Source organism: Lonchura striata, chromosome 5 (assembly GCF_050655825.1).
Source record: "Lonchura striata isolate lonStrDom1 chromosome 5, ASM5065582v1, whole genome shotgun sequence".
Taxonomy (NCBI): Eukaryota; Metazoa; Chordata; class Aves; order Passeriformes; family Estrildidae; genus Lonchura; species Lonchura striata.
The window spans coordinates 41,092,732-41,112,205 of NC_140707.1; the positions used below are offsets into that span (position 1 = coordinate 41,092,732).

General features: G+C 41.9%; 1 protein-coding gene across 8 annotated transcripts in view; it reads left to right on the forward strand.

Annotated features, from left to right (window-relative positions):
- The first annotated feature begins 724 nt into the window (after positions 1-724).
- Positions 725-19,474, forward strand: part of PLEKHH1 (pleckstrin homology, MyTH4 and FERM domain containing H1) — a 56,725-nt gene continuing 37,975 nt past the window's right edge. The window contains exons 1-5 of one of the 8 annotated variants that reach the window (XM_085582062.1): positions 4,306-4,422; positions 9,009-9,107; positions 9,829-10,004; positions 15,612-15,674; positions 18,816-18,965. In XM_085582062.1, the coding sequence (XP_085438188.1) occupies positions 9,864-10,004; positions 15,612-15,674; positions 18,816-18,965 (354 nt within the window). In that variant the 5' untranslated portion in view covers positions 4,306-4,422; positions 9,009-9,107; positions 9,829-9,863. The other 7 variants (XM_085582061.1, XM_085582058.1, XM_085582064.1 and 4 more) reach the window with 7 other exon arrangements.

The window sequence follows — 19,474 nt, forward strand, 5'->3', positions numbered from 1 at the left end:
AGAGATTCCAAGTGTGCTGGGGCATGTGGGAACCTTTGGGGCTGCATACCAGCCGATGCCAGACACAAGAAGACCACACAAAACAAATACACTTGTAAGGACTCTTTTCCTTTTCTGCAGCTTGAAGACTACTACATGCCATTCTCCTTTCTTCCCTGCTATGAAACAGGAGTTGAACAGGCACACATGAGCATGCTGATAACAATCCCAAACTGGCTTTTTAAGATCCAATTGTCTAATCTATGATCTATTTAAACCTATGGGAATACAAGCATTAAAAAATATTAATTACTGAGAAGAAAGTTAAGATTTTTATCACAGGCTACTTTACTGATAGTTATGACTTTTTAATCTACTGGAAAAAGACATAGTGAAATCTGGTACTTAGAAGCTAAAACTGGAAAAACCCATAGATGAAAAAAGGCAAGAACTATTAATACTGAGAATAACACTTGAGTTGCCCCTAGGATGACTCCTTAAGGAAAATGGGAATTCTCCACTATTTTGCTCTGTGTCAGTCAAGACAGTATATATAAAACATATGTCCTTGCCCAATTTCTGGCTTGAACAGTACACATGAGTGTCTGTGTGTGAAGTGTGACGGGATGACGATAACACGATCAAAAACAGCTGACAGAGTACCGGAGGGCAATGGTTTCCTGGCCCTCCCACTGGGTCCTCCCTTGAGCAACTGGTTTATGCAGCAAGGTGATCCACAGCTGCCAGTCTCTTATTTTAATGCTACGGGAACTTGTCATTGCTGATTAGAAGAGAAGAAAGGCAGGGGGTTGCAACTCTGTGTTGTGTCTGTCAGCACACTGCAAACCCAGGAGAAAGAGAAAAAGAGAACTAGGCACAAAGGCCATTTTCAACATTTTTAAGCTTCTAACACAGGTGAAATTTAGAGAACTACAATATGAAGCCTAAGCTGCTTGTGGAGAGTGACAAGTACCTGACACAGGTGTTTCAAGGTACTGGGTTTTTTTGTGCAATTTTTTTCCCACACAGGATTGAGCCTTCAGTGGGGCTCTGATACGTGAACTTTTTGTCTGGCTGGTGTCCTTGCCCATTTGGTAAGTTTTCAGTGGCACTGTGTCTGGAACACAGTGCTCTCTCCCACCTGCAGAACTATAACAACTTTGCTTACTAAGAGAAAGAGCTCATTCTGCTCTCATCTTCTGACCTCTCGCTTTCATTTATCTCTTTGTCCTTCTATTTAGGTATCTTGGATATGGTGCTCTGAACAAAGCAGTCTGTGCTTTTGTTGTGATAAGGGTAGTCGAACAGTATAGTCTAACAGTGCCAAGCTAGTTCTCTTGGATCAGCCAGAGAGTTTGTTTTGTCAATAAGGTACTTGATGTTTATAGTAAATTTCACTTTTTGCTGAATGATTTGTCTGCAGATTGCAAAGACCTGACATACTGTGCTTGAGCAGCCATATTAAAGACAGCTGCCAAGGAAAATAATTTGGGAACAATGAGATACTACTGGTTGTTCTTACAACCTTCTCCTTCTGAAGACAAACTATTTTTTTTATTTGGGTCATTTAATGGAAACCACAATTTTTTTTTTAATAATAATTTTTTAAAATACTTTAACAGAAGTGACAGAAGATATAAGGAGGAACTTTTTTTTTAAGAATAATTGCATTAAATGCATGGCAAAACTGTTATGTGAGTGCCGGTGTGGTTCTGGGCCTCCAGGGGTTAAAACAAGGTGTGCACAGGCAGTTCTTAGGGAGGTACTTAGTATAAAGTTCAGTGGCTGAGGAATGTCCTGGCAGTCAAGCTTCATTGCCTGGGAAAAACACAAGGCCAGGTATTGACATTTTAGTGAGTGATATGATCTGGTTGGCTTTGCTGGTGCAAATGAGAGAATTTGACCAGTGCCCTTAATGGAAGAATAAAAATAACTCATAAAATTCAGATTAAGAAATATTCTGTTTGCATGCTGTAGTTAAAAGGAGCAAGAATAGGATGGGAGCATGAAGGGAATAACTCCTTTTCTCACCTTGGCCAGGCTCAGTTCAGGAGTGGATTCTGTAAAGCATGAAGCTACATTTTGCCTTCTGAAATATCTGTAGGGAGGCACAAATTGTGCTATTTCTGGTTATTTATTACAACTACTTGATCACTGGGCATAATGATTAATACAGACTCGCACACAACATGCAGACTGTAGGCAACTGGAGCCCCTTCTACTGGGAATTGCTGGAGAAATCTCTTTGGATGATACTGTCTCAACAGTCAGCTTGATCTCTGCCTGTATTCCTGCCTGTCCCTGCTGACCTGTCCAAATGGGAGAGCTCCTCACCAGATGCCTGTTTCTTTTCAGTTCTTCGCCTATCCTCACTTGGCTCTCCAGCCATCCCTGTGTAGTGCATTCCCACTCTTTGCCTGAACCAGCTCTGTAATGCATGCTTTGTCTCTTAGCTAGGAACAGGCACCTTCATTCAACCAAATTCCCATGGAACTGGAAACAGATGAGAAATCTAAAGCAAAACCATCTTTAGGGAACTTCAGGTCCTCAGAGTCTTTGGAAATCTGACTACTTATTTGGATAATGAGGTGTAGATTTCAGAGTCTGCCTTTATTCACTCCAGTGTCCAAATCTGGACCTTATGTTTTTAGTTATATTTTTATATTTTAAGCACTTAATCACATCAGTCTTTTCATTTTTGCATAGTAAGTGATTTGGTACCCAGTGTTTCTCTGCCTAGATATCAGCAAAATCACACTATCAATGTGCAGAAAAAGTTTACAATGAAAGTTTAATAAACAGCAGATCTCAAAACAGGCAGTATCTGTGAGCCAGATAACAACTCTTAAGATCTTGTTTAACTATGTCTAGTGAATAGTGTTGCTTACTGTCCTAGGAGATAATTTTGTTCAGTTGTTCTGTGTGCTTCCTTCATAGATTGTTGAACTCTGTTTCAGACTGCCCCATTTTGTGTGAGTAGTCTCAAAGGGTGCCAAAGTTCAGTTTTAGAGAATTCATGGATCTCTCATAACCACTCAAGATATCATCAGTCTTGTGCAGCCCTTCCCCAACAAGCCAGACTCATTTTCTCCAGATGGGGCCAACTGTCATGGCAGCGAAGTGGCCCATGTCAAAGGTCCATGGAAAATGGCCAGAAAGATACACATCAGAATGACTGTTGTTATCCACTGAGGGGAGCTTTATATAGACATTTTAAAAGTATCTCTGATGGAAGTAATGTGCCTGATAATGGAATAAGTAACAAGTAGTTGCTAAACCTGAACCAGAACAGGTTTAAAACACACTGGCTTTTAAAACACATTTTGCTTTAAAACATGCTGGCCTGAGGTCCATATCTCTGGGGATGTTTCGTCCTGCCACACCCATCTGTCTCCAGTCCCCTTTTACTGCCATTTGCATGCTCTGGTCTGCTCAACACAAAGGGAGAGAGCTTGGCCAGCCTGGGGTATCAGGGAGTGGCCAGGGCAGAGGGCACCAGCCATTAGCACATGGTGTGTGCACTCACTCTGCCATGTCCAGCCTCCTGAGGCAGTAAGATACCACCAGTTCTTGGTATAAAACAGGCAATATACTCCTGTATGTCACCATATATTCCTATAAGGCATTGCTGCATGTGAAGTAGCTCACTTAATGATGGCCTGATGCCTGAATAACATATTTTGTGTGCCGGCAGCTATCATTAGAAATGCTTGAGGCCACAGTACATGTACAGGTTGGTGTTCTCTGGTCAGGAGCTTATTGAGTTTGGTTTTCACCTCTGTCATGGCACCAACCTCATGTCCTGGGGCTGCCTACCACGAGTGAAGGGTGCTCGATCCGGAGCTTCGGACGGACCGCCAGCCTCGCAGGGCTGCAGTGGCTGTAAGGGCAGCGTGCTTCTGTGAGTATCATCTCCTCGCCCGGCTGCTCCGCGGAAAATGCCGCTGCCTTGGTGGTCTGGGGGTTTCGATAGCATCAGCTCCGAGATCTGGGATATGACTGCAAGCCAGACCTCAGGAAACTCGGTGACAGTCCCTGAGGTGCAAGGTGGGCGGAGAGGGAGATGTCACCGCCCGGGCCACAGCGCGGCTGCCACTCTTTTGCCCCGGGCCGCCCAGGCACCCAGCGCTGCCCGCCCCACCTGCCTCGCCGCTGAGCCCGGGAAGGGGTTAAAAGCCCGGGGCGGCTGATGTCAGTTCCTGCGCTCCTCGGGAGGGCCGTGTCTGATATTTGAGCCGTGCTCTCCCGCCCTAAGGAAACCGGGGAGGGAATGGTAAAGTGCTGAATGGGACGGGAGCCGTGCCGGGCACCTGCCTGCCGCCCGGCACCGCGCAGCCGCCCGCGGCCAGGGCCGGCCCCGCCGCGCCGCGGGTCGGGAGCCCCGGGACGCCGCCGGCCGCGCCCGTCCTGCCCCGCCGGGCAGAGCCCCCCGCGCCGGCCAAGGTGAGCGCGGGTGGGGACGCGCCCCGGGGCCCGGCGGGAGAGAGGGCTGCCGGGGGCTCTGGAGGGCCGGTCAGCGCGGGGATGGCTGGCACAGCCTTTCGCCCCCGGCTCGGCTTTCTTCGAAGGTGACCGTAAGGGGACTGGCGGGAACATTCCGGAGCTGATGGTGTGGCATCTCTGTTAACTGAGGTTTGCTTTCTCTCTGGGACATGGAAGAAGTGGGGGGAGGAATGGCCACACGAAGGGGGAGATGCAGCCCAAGAAGTAAATGTCTGTAAGCTCAGCGGTCTCTTCTGGCTTCCTGGTGAGCTTCGGTGTGCGGGGCAAGACCTCCGCAGGTAGAAGGGCACAACTGGGAGCCCTTCTTCCTTGCCTCCAGGCACTTTTGCTAGCGAGCCACCTGCGCGGATGTAGAGGGGAAATTCTTCCCTGCTCCCTCCCAGCCCAGGCTCGCAACAAACCTTTTCCTTGCCCTTTCCGCAGCTTTTTGTATAATTTTCTCCCCTGCCTCCCCCTCCCCCCACGCCTCTCTCCACCCCATGCCCTGCACATATCAGGCCGCACTCCTGAGTGAGAAATGACTGCGTGGCTGAGCAATTCCAATGGCCTCAGCTAAAAAGCTGAGGGGTGAGACGAGTATGAGGTAGAAAGTGAGGGGATTTCCCTGCTGAGTTTTGCCCATCGCCTGTACTGCTGACCCCCTTGATGCCAATTGAGTGACATGGGAAGACATCTCTTCCCTTTCATGTTACATTTATTACTTTTCTACTGGTTCCTTTTGTAGTAAGATGGTAGCTGAAAGGTAGAGCTGTATTCAGCTCTGGTGTTCAGACACCAGTGCTTTTTACGAGCGTGTGCTAAGAACTGCAGTCCCCCTGTGCTGTGAATCCCCTATGACAGCCTGCGTAAATCTGTTGCTGAGCCGAGCAGACATATCTGGAATATGGAAATAGTGCTTCACTTGTCTTTATTGTTTGTATTGCATAAACAAAGCTGCATTTACTTGAATTTGTATCTGCACCTGAAAGACTTCACACTGATTGATTGTTTTGGCTTTTTGGGTGGAAGTGTACAAAGTCTCTTAAGTGTTTTGATTTCTACTTCTGGATTCACCTACACCTGGAAAATCAGCTGATTGTAGTCTAAAAACACAAAGAAAAAACCCCAAACATGTGACATCCTGATTTAAATTTCAGCTTCATTAGAATTACAACTGGATATGGACATTCCAAGTAAATATGATCATATTTATTTTGGATATGGCATTTAGGGTAAGAACTGTCTCTGATGCTGGTCAAAACTTACAGATATATGCATGAGACTTCTAATTTTGACTGCATTTAGCAGGTGGTTGAGTCATTTTTCCCCCCACTGAGTTTTAAGGACTTTTTATCTGCCATTATTGTCACTGACAGTTGTTGGATACTAAACACTGAAAATCAAGCTGCTCTTTAAGAAGTGGCTGTATGCATTTAAGAATGATGTTTTGAAAATTTCAGCTTGTTTGAATAGAGTGGCTGTCTTCTATGTTCCAAATCCCTAAAATAAGAGTACTGCCTCTGCAAATATCTGGCTCACACCTTCTTCTTATGCATAAGGGAAAAAAGAGACAGTTTTATATAAATATGTCCTTATAAAGTCTTTATCTGATATGAAAAGGACCAATATCTGGGAGAGGAAGGAGAGTCAAAGAATGTTCTGAGAAAAAGATGGTTAAGACTTACTAAAAAGGACATCTGAAATGGCAGATCCTATGGCTGTGATTTAAAATCAGTCTGTCAATATTAGGTTGATCTTGTAATTCACAGAGTACAACTTAACTGCTTATGTTCAGAAGAACAGGGGAGATGGAACAATGTATTTTAATGGTAAATGAAAATGCAGAATAAGTTTTGTAAATAAAGTTGTACTCTAGAGATAAATATTAGACATTGTGATACAGTATCTTTCTCTGGAAATGTGTAAGGTTTTTGCTAGGTGGAAAAGCTATAATTCTAATCTCTAGTCTTCAGAACTCATTTGGCATGATGACATATGAGGAAGTTATTAGCTTAAGTGGAGGAGATGGGGATTAATAGAAGAATGGTAAGATAGACAAATGACAAAAGAGAATGTGGCAACACGGTGCTGTAGAGGGGGTGGTTAGATGGTAGGTATGTTACTGGTAGAATTAACTACTGACACAGGGGATTATTCTTATGACACAAAATCACACGTTAGAAGTAGTAACAAAGTGGGCACCAAATCTGGAAGAGCACTCTTTAAAATTAGTAGAGGAGGAAAAGTTCAGTTGCATAAACAGTAAAACTTCCAGCTATCCCAAAACAAACCATGCCTTTTAAATATTAGTGATCCATAAAAATACTGCCTGTAATTAAAAATATAATGTATAGTTATACTAATCAATTACAGGGTTACCATGGGCATGTTGAATTTTGCAATCACAGAATGGTTCAGAATGGTCCAATTTCCATATTCAAACAGGGCCAACCAAGAACACATTGCACAGTATTGCATCCAGATAGTTCTTGAATATCTCCAGTGAGGAGTCTCCACAACCTCTCTGGGCAACTTGTTCCAGTGCTCAGTCACCTGCACAATAGAAAACTTCTTCCTTATGTTCAAATGAAAGGTACTGTGCATCAGTTTCTGCCCTTTGCCTCTTGTCTTATTGTGTGGTACCACAATGGCCTGTAGCACAGAGAAGTTCATCTTTCAGAGATCTGGCACAGAGCTGAGCTTTAATAATCTGTTCCAGTCCATTTGTAGTTACCCTCCTGCTCTCCTGCATCTGCCATTTAAAAAGGAAAAGTCAGCTGAGATTCCTCTGTTCCAGTTGTGTCAGCTTGTCTGTGAATGTCAACCACCAGTGCAATATGGTTGTAAAAAAATGCAAATGCAATCAGATGAGGCATTGCCTGTGAGAGGGGAAGTGCTAAATGCCTTTACACTAGGCTTTGTTGTGGGTGCATGCTGCCTTTCAGATGCAGTTCTGGTCACCCATGGCTATGAAAGGGAGTGAGAAGAACCAGCTCTTTTATATGATGTGCATTGAAGCTGGAACAGGTGCAAAAGGAGAGCAGGGAGCTTTTCTTATGAGACTGAAGGAGCCCCTTGTCTCTAACCTTGCAAATTGAGGTCCTTAAGGAAAAGCTTTTGATATCTATAAAGGTATCAAGGGGTAAATATGAGGGAGGAAAAAAACTCTAGCTAAACTGAAGGGTAATAATCTACAAACATTAACAGACACAAGCTGGTTATGATAATGTTTATGCTGGTAATTGGAAGGCAGCTCATAAGAGACATGAGGTTCTAGAATAATAGGAATAGTGGGAAAACTGCCAGCATGGTTCTGGGGAAGGGCAGTGTTTATGTATGAAAGGGATTATAAAATCCAGTAGTCTGTAGTGATAAAGAATAAACTGTAATGATTCAGGACACCTATCCCATCCTAGACCCCCTATTCAGAACAAGGGATTTTAGTTCAACCAGAAGTTATGGTCTGTGTGGAAAATTACTTTTGCTTTAGCATAAGTTGTTTGGTACGTCAGTTTCATTTTGCTTTGTGTCATTAGAGTCCATCCCATTCATTTGTATGTCCTCTTCAGATTTAAACTTTATTAATAAAAAACTAAAACTTGTATGAAAGCTACATAAAAATACAAAACATACACTTTTATGAAAGAGAACAGAATTTCATTTGAGAGATGAATTATTATTTGTGTCCAAAACAGTGTTAGCTATAAACAAAGTTAATAGTATTGTAGGATCCTTCCATGACTTAGTGCACTCCTTTAGCTTGGGAAGGACTGATAGCACTACCTTACAGGGAAACATTGCAGTGTTGAAAAGTGTACCAAAGGTAACTTGGTTAAATGCCTGGGAAGGAGTTAAGGCTAGAGATCAGAGCAGTGTGCTGGATGGGCTGTGCAAAAGGATGGCCTCTATTTCTGTAAAGCAGTAAGTGCCCTTCTTGCAGGAAAGTGGCCTTCTTTCTATTGTGGAGTGTTTTCAGTGCTGCAGTACTGCACATGAATATGCCTTTTTTTATTAGTGAAACCTACCTTCTGGAATAGTATTTCACAAGTCATTGGTAGACAACCTGCTGTCTGGGAAACTTTCTATTACTGAACAAAGCAACCTGAACATAAAATAACTCACAGGTAATGTTTATAGACAAAGGGTATAAAATGTCTCTTCCTTAACTCGAAACATCAGACATATAGCTGGATAGAGGGACTTGTGTTAGGTATATTCACACTCTTATGTATACTCACAGTAATTTGAATCTCAAGTCTTACATGCAAAACATGCACCAGGTAGCCTAACAAGTGGATACAACTGGAGGGACATCTTAAACTTTTCCTCTCTGCAGAAAAAGGCAGATGTAAGGGCAGTGAGGCTGAATGACTGTTGCCTTCTTGCAAATCCTGGACTATTCCTTCATCTGTCGCTGTTTGGGACTTGTGAGTTTGCCTGTGAGCTGGTGAGAAGTTACTTTAACAAGTAAGGATTTAACTGTTCTGATGAAACTGAGCTAAAAGCTGTTCTAACTTTGTAAATGTTGTTACTTTTTGATAATACAGCTGGCTGCTGGACTGAACACACTGAGTTGACCTTTTTGTTCATGAATACCTGAATTTGGTTAAGAACATCTATTGCCTAGGTTTTTTGGGTCTTTTACTGTAAGTATCTGAAATGTCTAAACTGTTACTGAGTAGAAAAATAAAAGATCTTCAAAAACTACAACTTTCTCTACTTTCTGGGGCTGTATGTATTTCTTGATGTCTGCAAGGACTTTAGTAGAACAAACAGCATGTTTTGTCTTTAGCTCAAACTTATTCCTGTATGGATTCTCTTTGTTTTAACAGAGCAATTGTTTAGAGACTGGGGCACTTCCACTCTTACTGTCAACTGACTGTATCAAGTAATTAGGGATTGTGAACCATTGCTTAATACATCACATCATCTTAACACAGTCTGTATGAGATAAGGCACTGGTGACTCAAGCTGAAAATGTGTGTGTGATACCTGAGGCAGGAGGTTTTAGTGACCTGAGAGTTTACAGCCATACTGGAACAAAGGATGCAGGAGTAAAAAATACTCCTAATCTCTGGGTAAAGACTGAGCAAGATTGTAAGGGTCGCAGTAAGATTGTTTCTGGAATATACAGTATAATGCATTAGTAAATTATTTACTCATTCTAAAGGTAAACGTTTATCCATTAAGAGTGACCTCTGGCAGAGGGCAATATCAGTGACTCAGGGTAGTACTATTTCATCTTTTGCTTGGAGAAGAAATGGCCTTTGTTACCAGTCCTGTAAGAGGCACCAAGGAAAACTAGGCACAGAGGTGATAAGTTTGTCCTTCTAAAATACATACTTTTTTTCCCCCTTCGATTTGTAGGATTTTTAGAGCACCTCAGACGACATCCTAAATGGATGATTAACATCACAATGGCAGAACTCACAGTGGAGAATGGCAGCTCTATGGACTGGCAAAAGCGATGCCTTGTGTTGGAATCCCAGCTCTTCAAATTCCGCTTGCAGGCAAGCAAGATCCGAGAGCTGTTAGCTGAGAAGGTGAGGCAGAGGTGGCTTCTTCTACTTTACAATGAGTTATGACACAAAAGCAATAAATCTGCAAATGCCAAGCTATCCAATATATCTGTTAACTTGCAGTGAGGATTTCTTCCTTGATTACAGTACATGTTTGCTCTCTGCTTTATCAGTTGAGTTGCAGAGATGCCTGTCATAGTGGTGTAAAGTGGCATAGTAAGAATGAGCCTTGTTTACTGCAAAATCACCAAGTATTTGGACTCTAGTGGAAAACACTGTACCAGCAAGATTCTGGATATCTGAAATGACTGAGACAACACCAGAGCAAATATGGATATTTTGGGTAAGAACAGCAGAATCATGACTTGGCTGGCAGCAGAAAAGCTTGAAGGAGTAAAAATGATGCTGTAATGTTGAAAGCCCAGATAGGGGGACGTGTATTGCCATGGTGTTAGAATAACACTTCATAACCAGTCAAAACATTATGGGGATACTGAAGAGCAAGGCCAGATATTTTGAGATTTGGTTGTTAGAAACTACATATCATCTGTGGTTTTAGAGACATCTCCTACTAATGTCTTTCAAGTGTCCTAGGCTGAGTTTGTTTGCATTCTAGAGGAGAAAAATGGTAAAGATCTAAGGATTCTATTAGAGTTTTGGGCTTTTTGCTTGTTTTGTTGTGGTGTAAATTTTTTGTGGTTTTTGTTAACCTTAAATGGTGTTGTTTTTCAATTGCATTTAAAGCTTTTTCACTAAATTTGTATGAAGTCCAAATTTGTAGTTTGCGTGGGGGTCCTGCTTTTTTTCAAAATGTTGCTTATGTTATGACAGTTCAGTCCAAGATTGCTCAGATATTCAATTACTATAGGAACGTGAGAACGGTTTTGCTAATGAAGTCAAAATCTGTACAGCTGACTGCAGTGCACTATACCCAATGACAGATATGTTCTAAACTCACTTTTGCTGCATTCTGTATTATGTAACTTCTATGTGTATATTCTTGTTTGTTGGTTTTGGATGTAAAAACATCCAGATGACAGCTACTTGAGAGTGATGTTTTCATCCCTGCTTTTTCTGTAAATTACTGTAAGTAATTTCCACCATTGACATATATTGCAGGAGACATTTTTTCCACCCTTCATATTCTAAGGAATTGTGCAATTCTAAGCAGCTTCTTCATCTCTTCAAATTAGTTTCTGAGATGGACCTTAGTGATTACTTACCTTGAAAAACATTGTAGAGTCCATTTAGATAAAGGCACATTAAAAAAAGAATAATGTATAGATGTGGAACAGGTCTGGTAAAGACAACCAGTATTCATATGCAGTATTTGTAAGTTTGCTGAATTATGACATTTGTGTCCTTGTGCTTTATTAATTTCTGCTTTGAGAAACTTTCGACTACCCACACATGAGACAAGCCCACCTACCAGACTTCCTCATTGGAGAACAGACTTGCCAGATATATTTTGACTATCTCTTTAGGGAAGTTTGTGGGTCATTTCAGAGAATTAATTTTTCATCTGCTTCAGGGGCCTGGCTATCATTTGTCCAGCCTTTTAGTCAAAGCGATGTTCCCTTTGCTAAGATTAAGGAGTAGCTTGGTTCAGTGATCAGGTTATTCTGTAACTACTTGTATAGTGTTGTTGTGGCTTCATTTGAAGGGTCAAAGAGCTACCAGGATTGCAATTCTTAACTCCAAATGTCATGTGGGAAGGGGAGAGCCTCAGCAGGAATAGCTCCAGCAGGCTCTCCTGCTGCAGGTGGACTCAGACACACAGTGCTTATGCTGAACACTCCTCTTGGGAAGTGTCCTGGGCCTCTGATTCCCAGCTGGTCTGTAATGACTTGCTCAGAGACCTTCCTTCCCTTCTCCTCAGTCACCATAGGACACCCCAGCCAGTCACAGCACCAGGGGCTCCTGTCTGTGCTGCATCCTTCTCACCCTCAGGTGGATAGTCATGCAGAACTGAAGGAGGTCCTTGGTTTATGTCTAGTGATGGCAGCTTCAGGGATTTTGTCATAGATTTTATAGCAACTGTGATTTTTAAGGCTTTTTTTCCTCATTATGATAATGAAGAGATGCAGATTTACTGGAGAGTCCTGCATTTCAAGTAAGGTTTTTTGGGGCATTGAGAGGGGATGATCTTGGAAAAACATGAAGTCTGTACTGTTTGAAGCTGTGTGCCAACCTGTGGTAAACATTGTCTTGAGATCCTCCCAGTATGGTTTGCAGTAACAGGAAATTTTTTTTTTTTAATGCTTTTAGATGGTGAGAGTGAAGAGCAATGTTAACAGGGGTGTGATACTTGCTCACCAGCTAGGTTATGGATGTGGAACTGACTGAAGGGCTTGAAAACCTGATTCCCAAGACAGGTTTTACTATTTTAACTCACAAAAAACCCAACCACTCATGCCTGGCACTGGTAGTACAATGTGCTCTAACAGTTTAAATACTTGGGATTTTAAAAATCCGCTTAGATTGAATAATCTAGATCACTGTTCAGGACATGGGGAATTTAAAACCCAGTGGTTTCACTGCCAGTGCCCTAGTTCACATGGTGTGAACTTCCACATTGATAGCCTGGTCTCAGCTACTGAACAGAGCCACCCAAACTGCACAGAGCCTGGCTGGGGATTGGTGTGGCAGAAGAGACTTGGCCCTGGTATCCCAGATAAAGCTCTGCCATCCTGCTGGACCCCACAGGGCATGAGACCCCCGAGTCCTGCCTTGTAGACATTAGCAGGGATTGCTTTGGAAACAGGCAGTTGTTTTCACCCTGATTTTCTTGTACACACTCAAGGAAAAGGGATACTCCTCTGTTGGTGAGTGGCATAGCAGGCCGTTGCCTCGGCAGCGAGTTGACCTGGTTAAGAGTGAGCCCTGGAACAGAACAGCAGGAGAAAAATGAAGCTGAGAGGTATAGGAACTTTTTTCACTCAATTTTATGTTGCCTCTTTTGAGCCATCAGGAGAGGGAAAGCCTGTGTGAATGGCTGATGGGAAGATCTTTTGCAGTTTTCAGAAGGGCTATCTGGGTAACTTAACCTGCTTCTGTCTTATTTCAATAAACAATGAACATTTGGAAAAAGGATCTTTTGTCTCATTCAAGCATGGCTATTCAACTAGTCCTGTTTTTCCCATACAAGCTGTCTGGGCTAGTGCTTGAAAGAAGAGTTCCGTGCAGTTCTCTTGGTTATTAATTTTTTTGTGTGACTTGGGTCACAGTGCTTAAATTGTAAAGCATTTTGTCAAATTATGCATTTTGAATGAAAGGACCCATGTAAATACCAAGCATTATTATTAATTCATTGAGAGATTTGAAAGACCCTTACAAGCATGTATGTATTAAATCTGAATGTGCTCCAGTGAGAGTGCTGACACTGGGGATGAGTGAAATAATGACTTCATGTACACGAGGAACACAGCAGTTATTTAACAGTTCATAGTAGGACAGCTCAACAATGTAGTACAGGAAATTAAGACAAATACAAGTTCATTTAAGGCTACAGAGGGAATTAGGGTGACAAAAGTAATTAATTTGGCTGGAACTTAGCCAGGTCACCCTGCTTGCACAAGTTTCATAACTTTTTGGTGATCAGGAATGGTCCCAACATAGATTCTCTGTCCTGATCAAGATCCGTAACTCCTAGCAATGCAAAGCAACTGCTTTGGAATGACAAGGAGTTCTTCTGTAAAAACAGTGCTGTCTTCTTAAAATGACCTGAGTCTTTCATGGAGATTGCTCACCTTGTGGAAGACTAAATTATTAGTTTAAGAGGATAGCTTGGTAAAAAGGCCCAGAATTTCATCTGTCCTGTGAACGTAGACCCTGTCAATTAATCAGAAAACTAGGAGAGACCATTGATTCTGAAACTACTGTCTTAAACACTCTTTGTTTCACAAAGCATGTTATGTCTCCCCAGTAGTCATGTTTAGCATCTTTCTCTTGCCAATATATTTTGCTGCTACCTGTCTGTGGTGATGACTGTCCAGAGACCAATAGATAAATGCATGGGTACATCACTGTTCTGAAGGGGACTCATACTTGCGTAGCACAAACCCCTGCTATTCGTGTTAGATTGCTTTGAGCTCAGTCTTCAAGAAGGCTCTTTGGTCAGAGCCGCTTTGTATGGCTGCAGTCCTCTGTGGCATCTCTCTGTTCCTCTGCCAAAGAAGCATCCTTGATTTGGATATTAAGTTACAGAGACTGTTGTATTTGATTGTTCCACTTAAAAAGCAAACATGAGAAGTATCATGCTAAATGTAGCAGGTTTTGATCTTTGTGGTTTTAGTTTATATCATTGCTTGTATAGTTGCATGACTACTGAGGTGCCTACATGTATGTGCCTTTTGATACGTTTGCTGGTAGGGGTCAGTCTGCTCTTGTATCAGTGAGCATGTATGGAAAGAAGACTTGTCTTGCTGCCGTATGAAGGAAGGCAAACGGAAACAGGGGAATGCTGCCATGTCCATTCTGGGTGATCAGCCCAAGAGGAATAAGTCTGTTTTCAGATATATTGCTTTGGTCCTGTTAGTAACCAACCTGAATACTTGGCTCCAGTGCTTTATCAAAAACGCATTGGAGAGAAAAGGAGCTTAGTTCCCTTTATAGTTTTTCTTCTTTAAGCATGAGTCTTTTAATCTTCTGAAGATTCTTCTGTCATTCTTTCAATTGTAAAGAATAAGTAGGTGCTGCAAATTCCATTAAGCATTCCTCAAATTTTGCAACTTGGTGGATAAAACTTAGTGTCAATGACTTCATATTGCTGGGCTTAAATCTGAGACCCATTGAAGCAGGCCAGGTGAAGATGACCTTGGCAAACATCAAATGAGTCAGTAGGTTGCTATTTAAAGAAAAATTTAAAACAAAACCAACAACCAAAAAAAAAAAAAAGCTCACCAAAAAATCCCCCAAACCAAACACCACCCACCAAAAAAACAAAAAAGGGGCTGTACTGGTACATTATTAGAAGAACCCCAGGTACATCTGAATTTTATGAGAATGAAGTAACTTACAAACATTCAGGATAAAATTAAATTTAATGTTCTTTGATAGCAGCAATGTTCAGATGTTGAATCACATAATTGTCAGTTTTCAAAGCTCTTTAAAAAGAAAAGAAGCACAGGAAAATTAAAATCATTGTTAATCTTGTCAGTTATGAGTCTATGATACTTTGGAAGCCAAAGCAAAGTATTCAGTGGTTATCATGTGGCATCATAGAGAACCTGCTGTGAGCTTTCCAAGATACATTCATTTTTATTTACCAATGTGAGTGAATTGTAGCTGAAATAAGATCAGGGAAAATGGTGCGCTGTAGACAGGCTCCTTGCAGGGGCAGCCCATGGTGTGTGAATTGTAGAGATGAGGTCAAGACTTTGGAAGTATTCCTTTGACCCATGTAATGAATGATGAAGCTCACTAATGAGAAAATGGTTCCGGTGTATTCAAAGTAAGGCAGAAGACTGGAAAAGGTCAAAGGCTTTTTTTTTCTGGTCAAAGCTGTCCAGTTAACTCAAAATATGCCAAAGATCTGTAAGCTTGAACAAGTACTGAGTAAAAGATGAATTTTCAGGTGTTGTTAATTTATTTTCTTTCTTTCCCCCTCTTCTTTCTTTTCTGTCTCTGAAGATGCAGGAACTGGAACAGAGAGTGATAGAAGCAGAGCAAAGAGCTGAGGATGCAGAGAAACAGGTAAGAGATTCTTTAATGGTGGCTCTAGTACAAGTCCAGCAGTTAACTCACTCTAAATTCCTTCCAGTCTAGCATACAGACAGCAATCTGCAGTGCTATGCCCTGCTAGGGAAACACTGATTTACAGTGGTGAATGGATTTTTTGGTCTACTTCCCAGTCTGTGAGCCTTAGCTGTGAGTAGGTGCCTGAGTATGTTGAACCCTAAGTGAAAACAAGCACATTACACCTTCCTGTCAGCTTCACAGCCTTTATACCCTCATCCATGATAGGCATGCTTGGTTGTGGAAAAGGAAGGGGATGATGTACCTCAGGATTAGATTGCAAAGATAAGGCTGATTGGAAGGTTCTCAGGAAACAAATACTTAAGAGTACTGGTGAGGATTTGTCTACAAGTAGAGAAGGTTCTGTGAAAGAAGTAGGTTTTGCAGACACACCCTTATCACTTGTTTTGGACTTTTTAGTAATTACTGCTCTGGCTCAGGAGTCCATGGAGAAAAACAGTAAAAGCTGTATTAATTGTCTATTTCTGTAATCATCTAAAAATTAGGCATATTGTCTAAACTAGTTCTTCTATCATTCTTGAATAATGGAGAAGGGGAGAGAGGCTTACTTCAGCTTGTGAACAGGCTATAGAGAATAATAGACCTTTGAGAAGCAGACATTCTGCACTCTAAGGAGTATTATAGAAACAAAAGGGCCAAAATGGGCCAGGTGGTTTGAACTCTTGGATCACTGCAGATCACTGCTGAAGGTAAGGCTTGAAGTGAATGAGCTCCCTCCAGCTGGACAAGAGCTGCAGGACTGAGCACTAAGTCATAGGTTGAAGGGCAGAACTAAAAGCTGCACAGCCAAGAATGACTGTCAAAGATTATTTCAGAAGTGAAGGACTGAATAGGCAGTATTATAAGTGCTGGGAGACATATCACCTGGGAATCAAGAACTTGGAGTACCTGGAAAGATATTATGTCTTCAGAACATAATTTTCCCCACCAGTATGATATTGACATCAAATTGATTTTTTTACTGGCCAGCTTAATTCTAGGAAAGATGCTATGTCTTGACACTGTGCTATTGGCTTCTATGCTAGACCAGCAACTTCCAGTGAAGAACAAGAGTTGTTCTCAAGAGCGGTATCAGTACGTTCACACCCAACCAAGACAGGCAAAGGTAACACAAATACAGGCAAAAGTGACAGCTATGACAACACCATCAGGAAATACAGTGATTGCCACTGGCCAGTGAAGGCTTCATACTATAGCGGACACCTCAATGACAGGAGCAGAGTGCCCAGGATATGATACGATGCAATGATAGCAAGGGACAGAATGGAGAACAAGTCAAATCCAGGTCCAAGAATGGGCAAGAAAGGGAGAACTTGGCTGGGAAGGTGTAGCAGAAATGAGGATTGCCTTCACTCACCTGCCACCAGCAGAAATGAGGCTTGCCTTCACTCACCTGCCACCAGCAGTTCTGTAGCCATATGTTGGCTGGTCCTAAAGACTAGCAACCCTCAGTGTTTGCCTTTCCAGCAGCCTTATCCACATCCAGAGATAAGTGTTCCTAGAGAAATGTTGCATTGCTGCCTGACAGCCTGAAGAAGTGACAGCATAAGAGTAGGACCATTCCCTTCCACTAATGAGTACATTCACCATGAATGAGAGGCAGCCAACAAATGAGAGGGCTCCACATCAAGTGCAAAATCCCTTGTTATCTTTCTCTCCAGGAGTCTGGGGTTTTGGATTTGTTAATTCAATGGACTCCCTGTAGCTGCCAACCTCAATTAAGGAAATCACATGTTTGCAGTCCCCTTGCTGAGCCCTCTAGTACAGAGTCAGCATTTGGGCATCAGACAGGAAGGAGGGGCCATTTCTTTTTACTATAATCGCCCTAAACTCTAATGAAAGCACATCCGACTCAGCAGGCTCAGTTTTCTGGCTCGGATGTTGAGCGCTTACCTTTCTGATTCAGTATGAGGAAGAGGCAGTTTGCTTCTCTGCCTAATACAGGCAGACAGGAGGACAAAACACAGCTTCTGCAAGTATGAAGTGTAGGCTGCTCAACAGAGCGTGACAAAACCTCTTGCACAGACTCTGTGAAGCGCTCACATTGCTCCCTGTGTTCTGTCTTTCCGGTTCTAAGTTCATCCTAAATTTATGGTATTTGGAGTTGGTTTCTTTGCAGATTTAGCTTATTTGAGGTGTGTTGGGACCAGACATTTTCCCATCATCAAATGCTGCAATTAGTACATTTGAGTTAAATTGAAGGGATTCCATTCATCTTTAGAAATTAAGGCTTGTAATAGAATGAAGTAATAATAAAATGGTGTAGTGTTACAGAGTGGCATTATTGAGAGACAAAGGTTTTGAACAAAGCAAAGAGATTTTAAAAATTTGCTAAAAAACAGAAATGCTTCAGTAGCCACTGGATTTTAGTGGATTGAAACTTTGTCTGTAGTGAAGGAGCACTACAGTGATCTTTCTCTTGCTGAGATGAAGAAGTCTTGACACTGACAGGAGCTCAAAAACGGCAAATCTTTTGAAATATGAAACATTGTAACTCCTTAGCAGTCTGGAAAAAAGACTTGGCAGAAAGACAGGAGTTGCCATAACAATGTCTTAAGCTGGGGATAGGAGGATGAAGGGTCTCCATAGTACATTTTCCTGTAGAAATTTTAATCTGAAGCAAATGGCCAGGGGTTTGTGGTATATGCCTTGGTAGTGAATGAGGTAAAAAACTGGGCATGATACTACAAAGGAGAAAGTTGGGATGCACCATGTCCATATGTGTATGGAGACTATGGTGCCTGTATGGTGTCTTTAATTAATAATTTGATTGTAATATCTTACAAGCCATGATGCATTTATCTGCTTATAGTTCAGTTTGCATCTGTTACTGCTTCAGCATTACAAATGAATGGACAATGTTCCTTCCACAAATGTGGATATGAACTAAGTGTGACCTGAAGGATGTTGTGGTTTTTGATGCTTTATTTTTCCTTTCCTGACTTGAAAAATAAGAAACCCACAAATATTCTCACTGATTTTCATTCTCTTACCAATACACAAGCAGTTCCTTGATTTACATTGGTTTGTTTTGGTGGTGTTTGGGTTTATTCAATTTCCTTCTGATTACCATTACAGGTCAGAGTTATGGAAGAGAAGATAAAACTTGCTGATGTGAAGACTGGTGAATCTGACAGCACCATGCAAAAGAAATACCAGGAGCTGATGTGTACAATGCAAGGAAAGGAGGATCTGATCAATAAATTAGAGACACAGCTAGCAAAACAGGTAGGGAGTTTTTCTACAGGGAGGCCTGTAGGTTTCATTAGTTAGAGGGGTTTTGTAATGTATATCTCAAAGATAGGGACTATGTGTCATTAAAAGTTAGTCTCTCAGTTGCCTCCAGATCAGCTATAAGATAATGCTGTCCAAGATTTAGTTTTGCTTTCAAACCAGAATAGATGCCCAGCCCAGTGTAAGATCTTCTCTTTCCTTTTCAGACAAAACATCCACTCAGCTTCAGCAGCCCATGTCTCTTCATTATTGGAGATCAGTCAATGTGCCTAAAGGACTTCCTTATGTTAGTGCTGAGACCCCACATTATAATGCTACAGTCTGGTCACAGTGTTTCTCTGGCTTTTTGGCATAGCGATTGCTTTGCAAAACCATCTCTGACTCTGTTCATGCTGCTTCTTGGGAAGGGTCTTTTCCCAGTCTTCAGCAGTCCTCTAGCATAGTTCATCTCTTGTTCAGATGTCATTATAAAAAAGCAACTGTTTCTCAGGATAGTTCTTAGT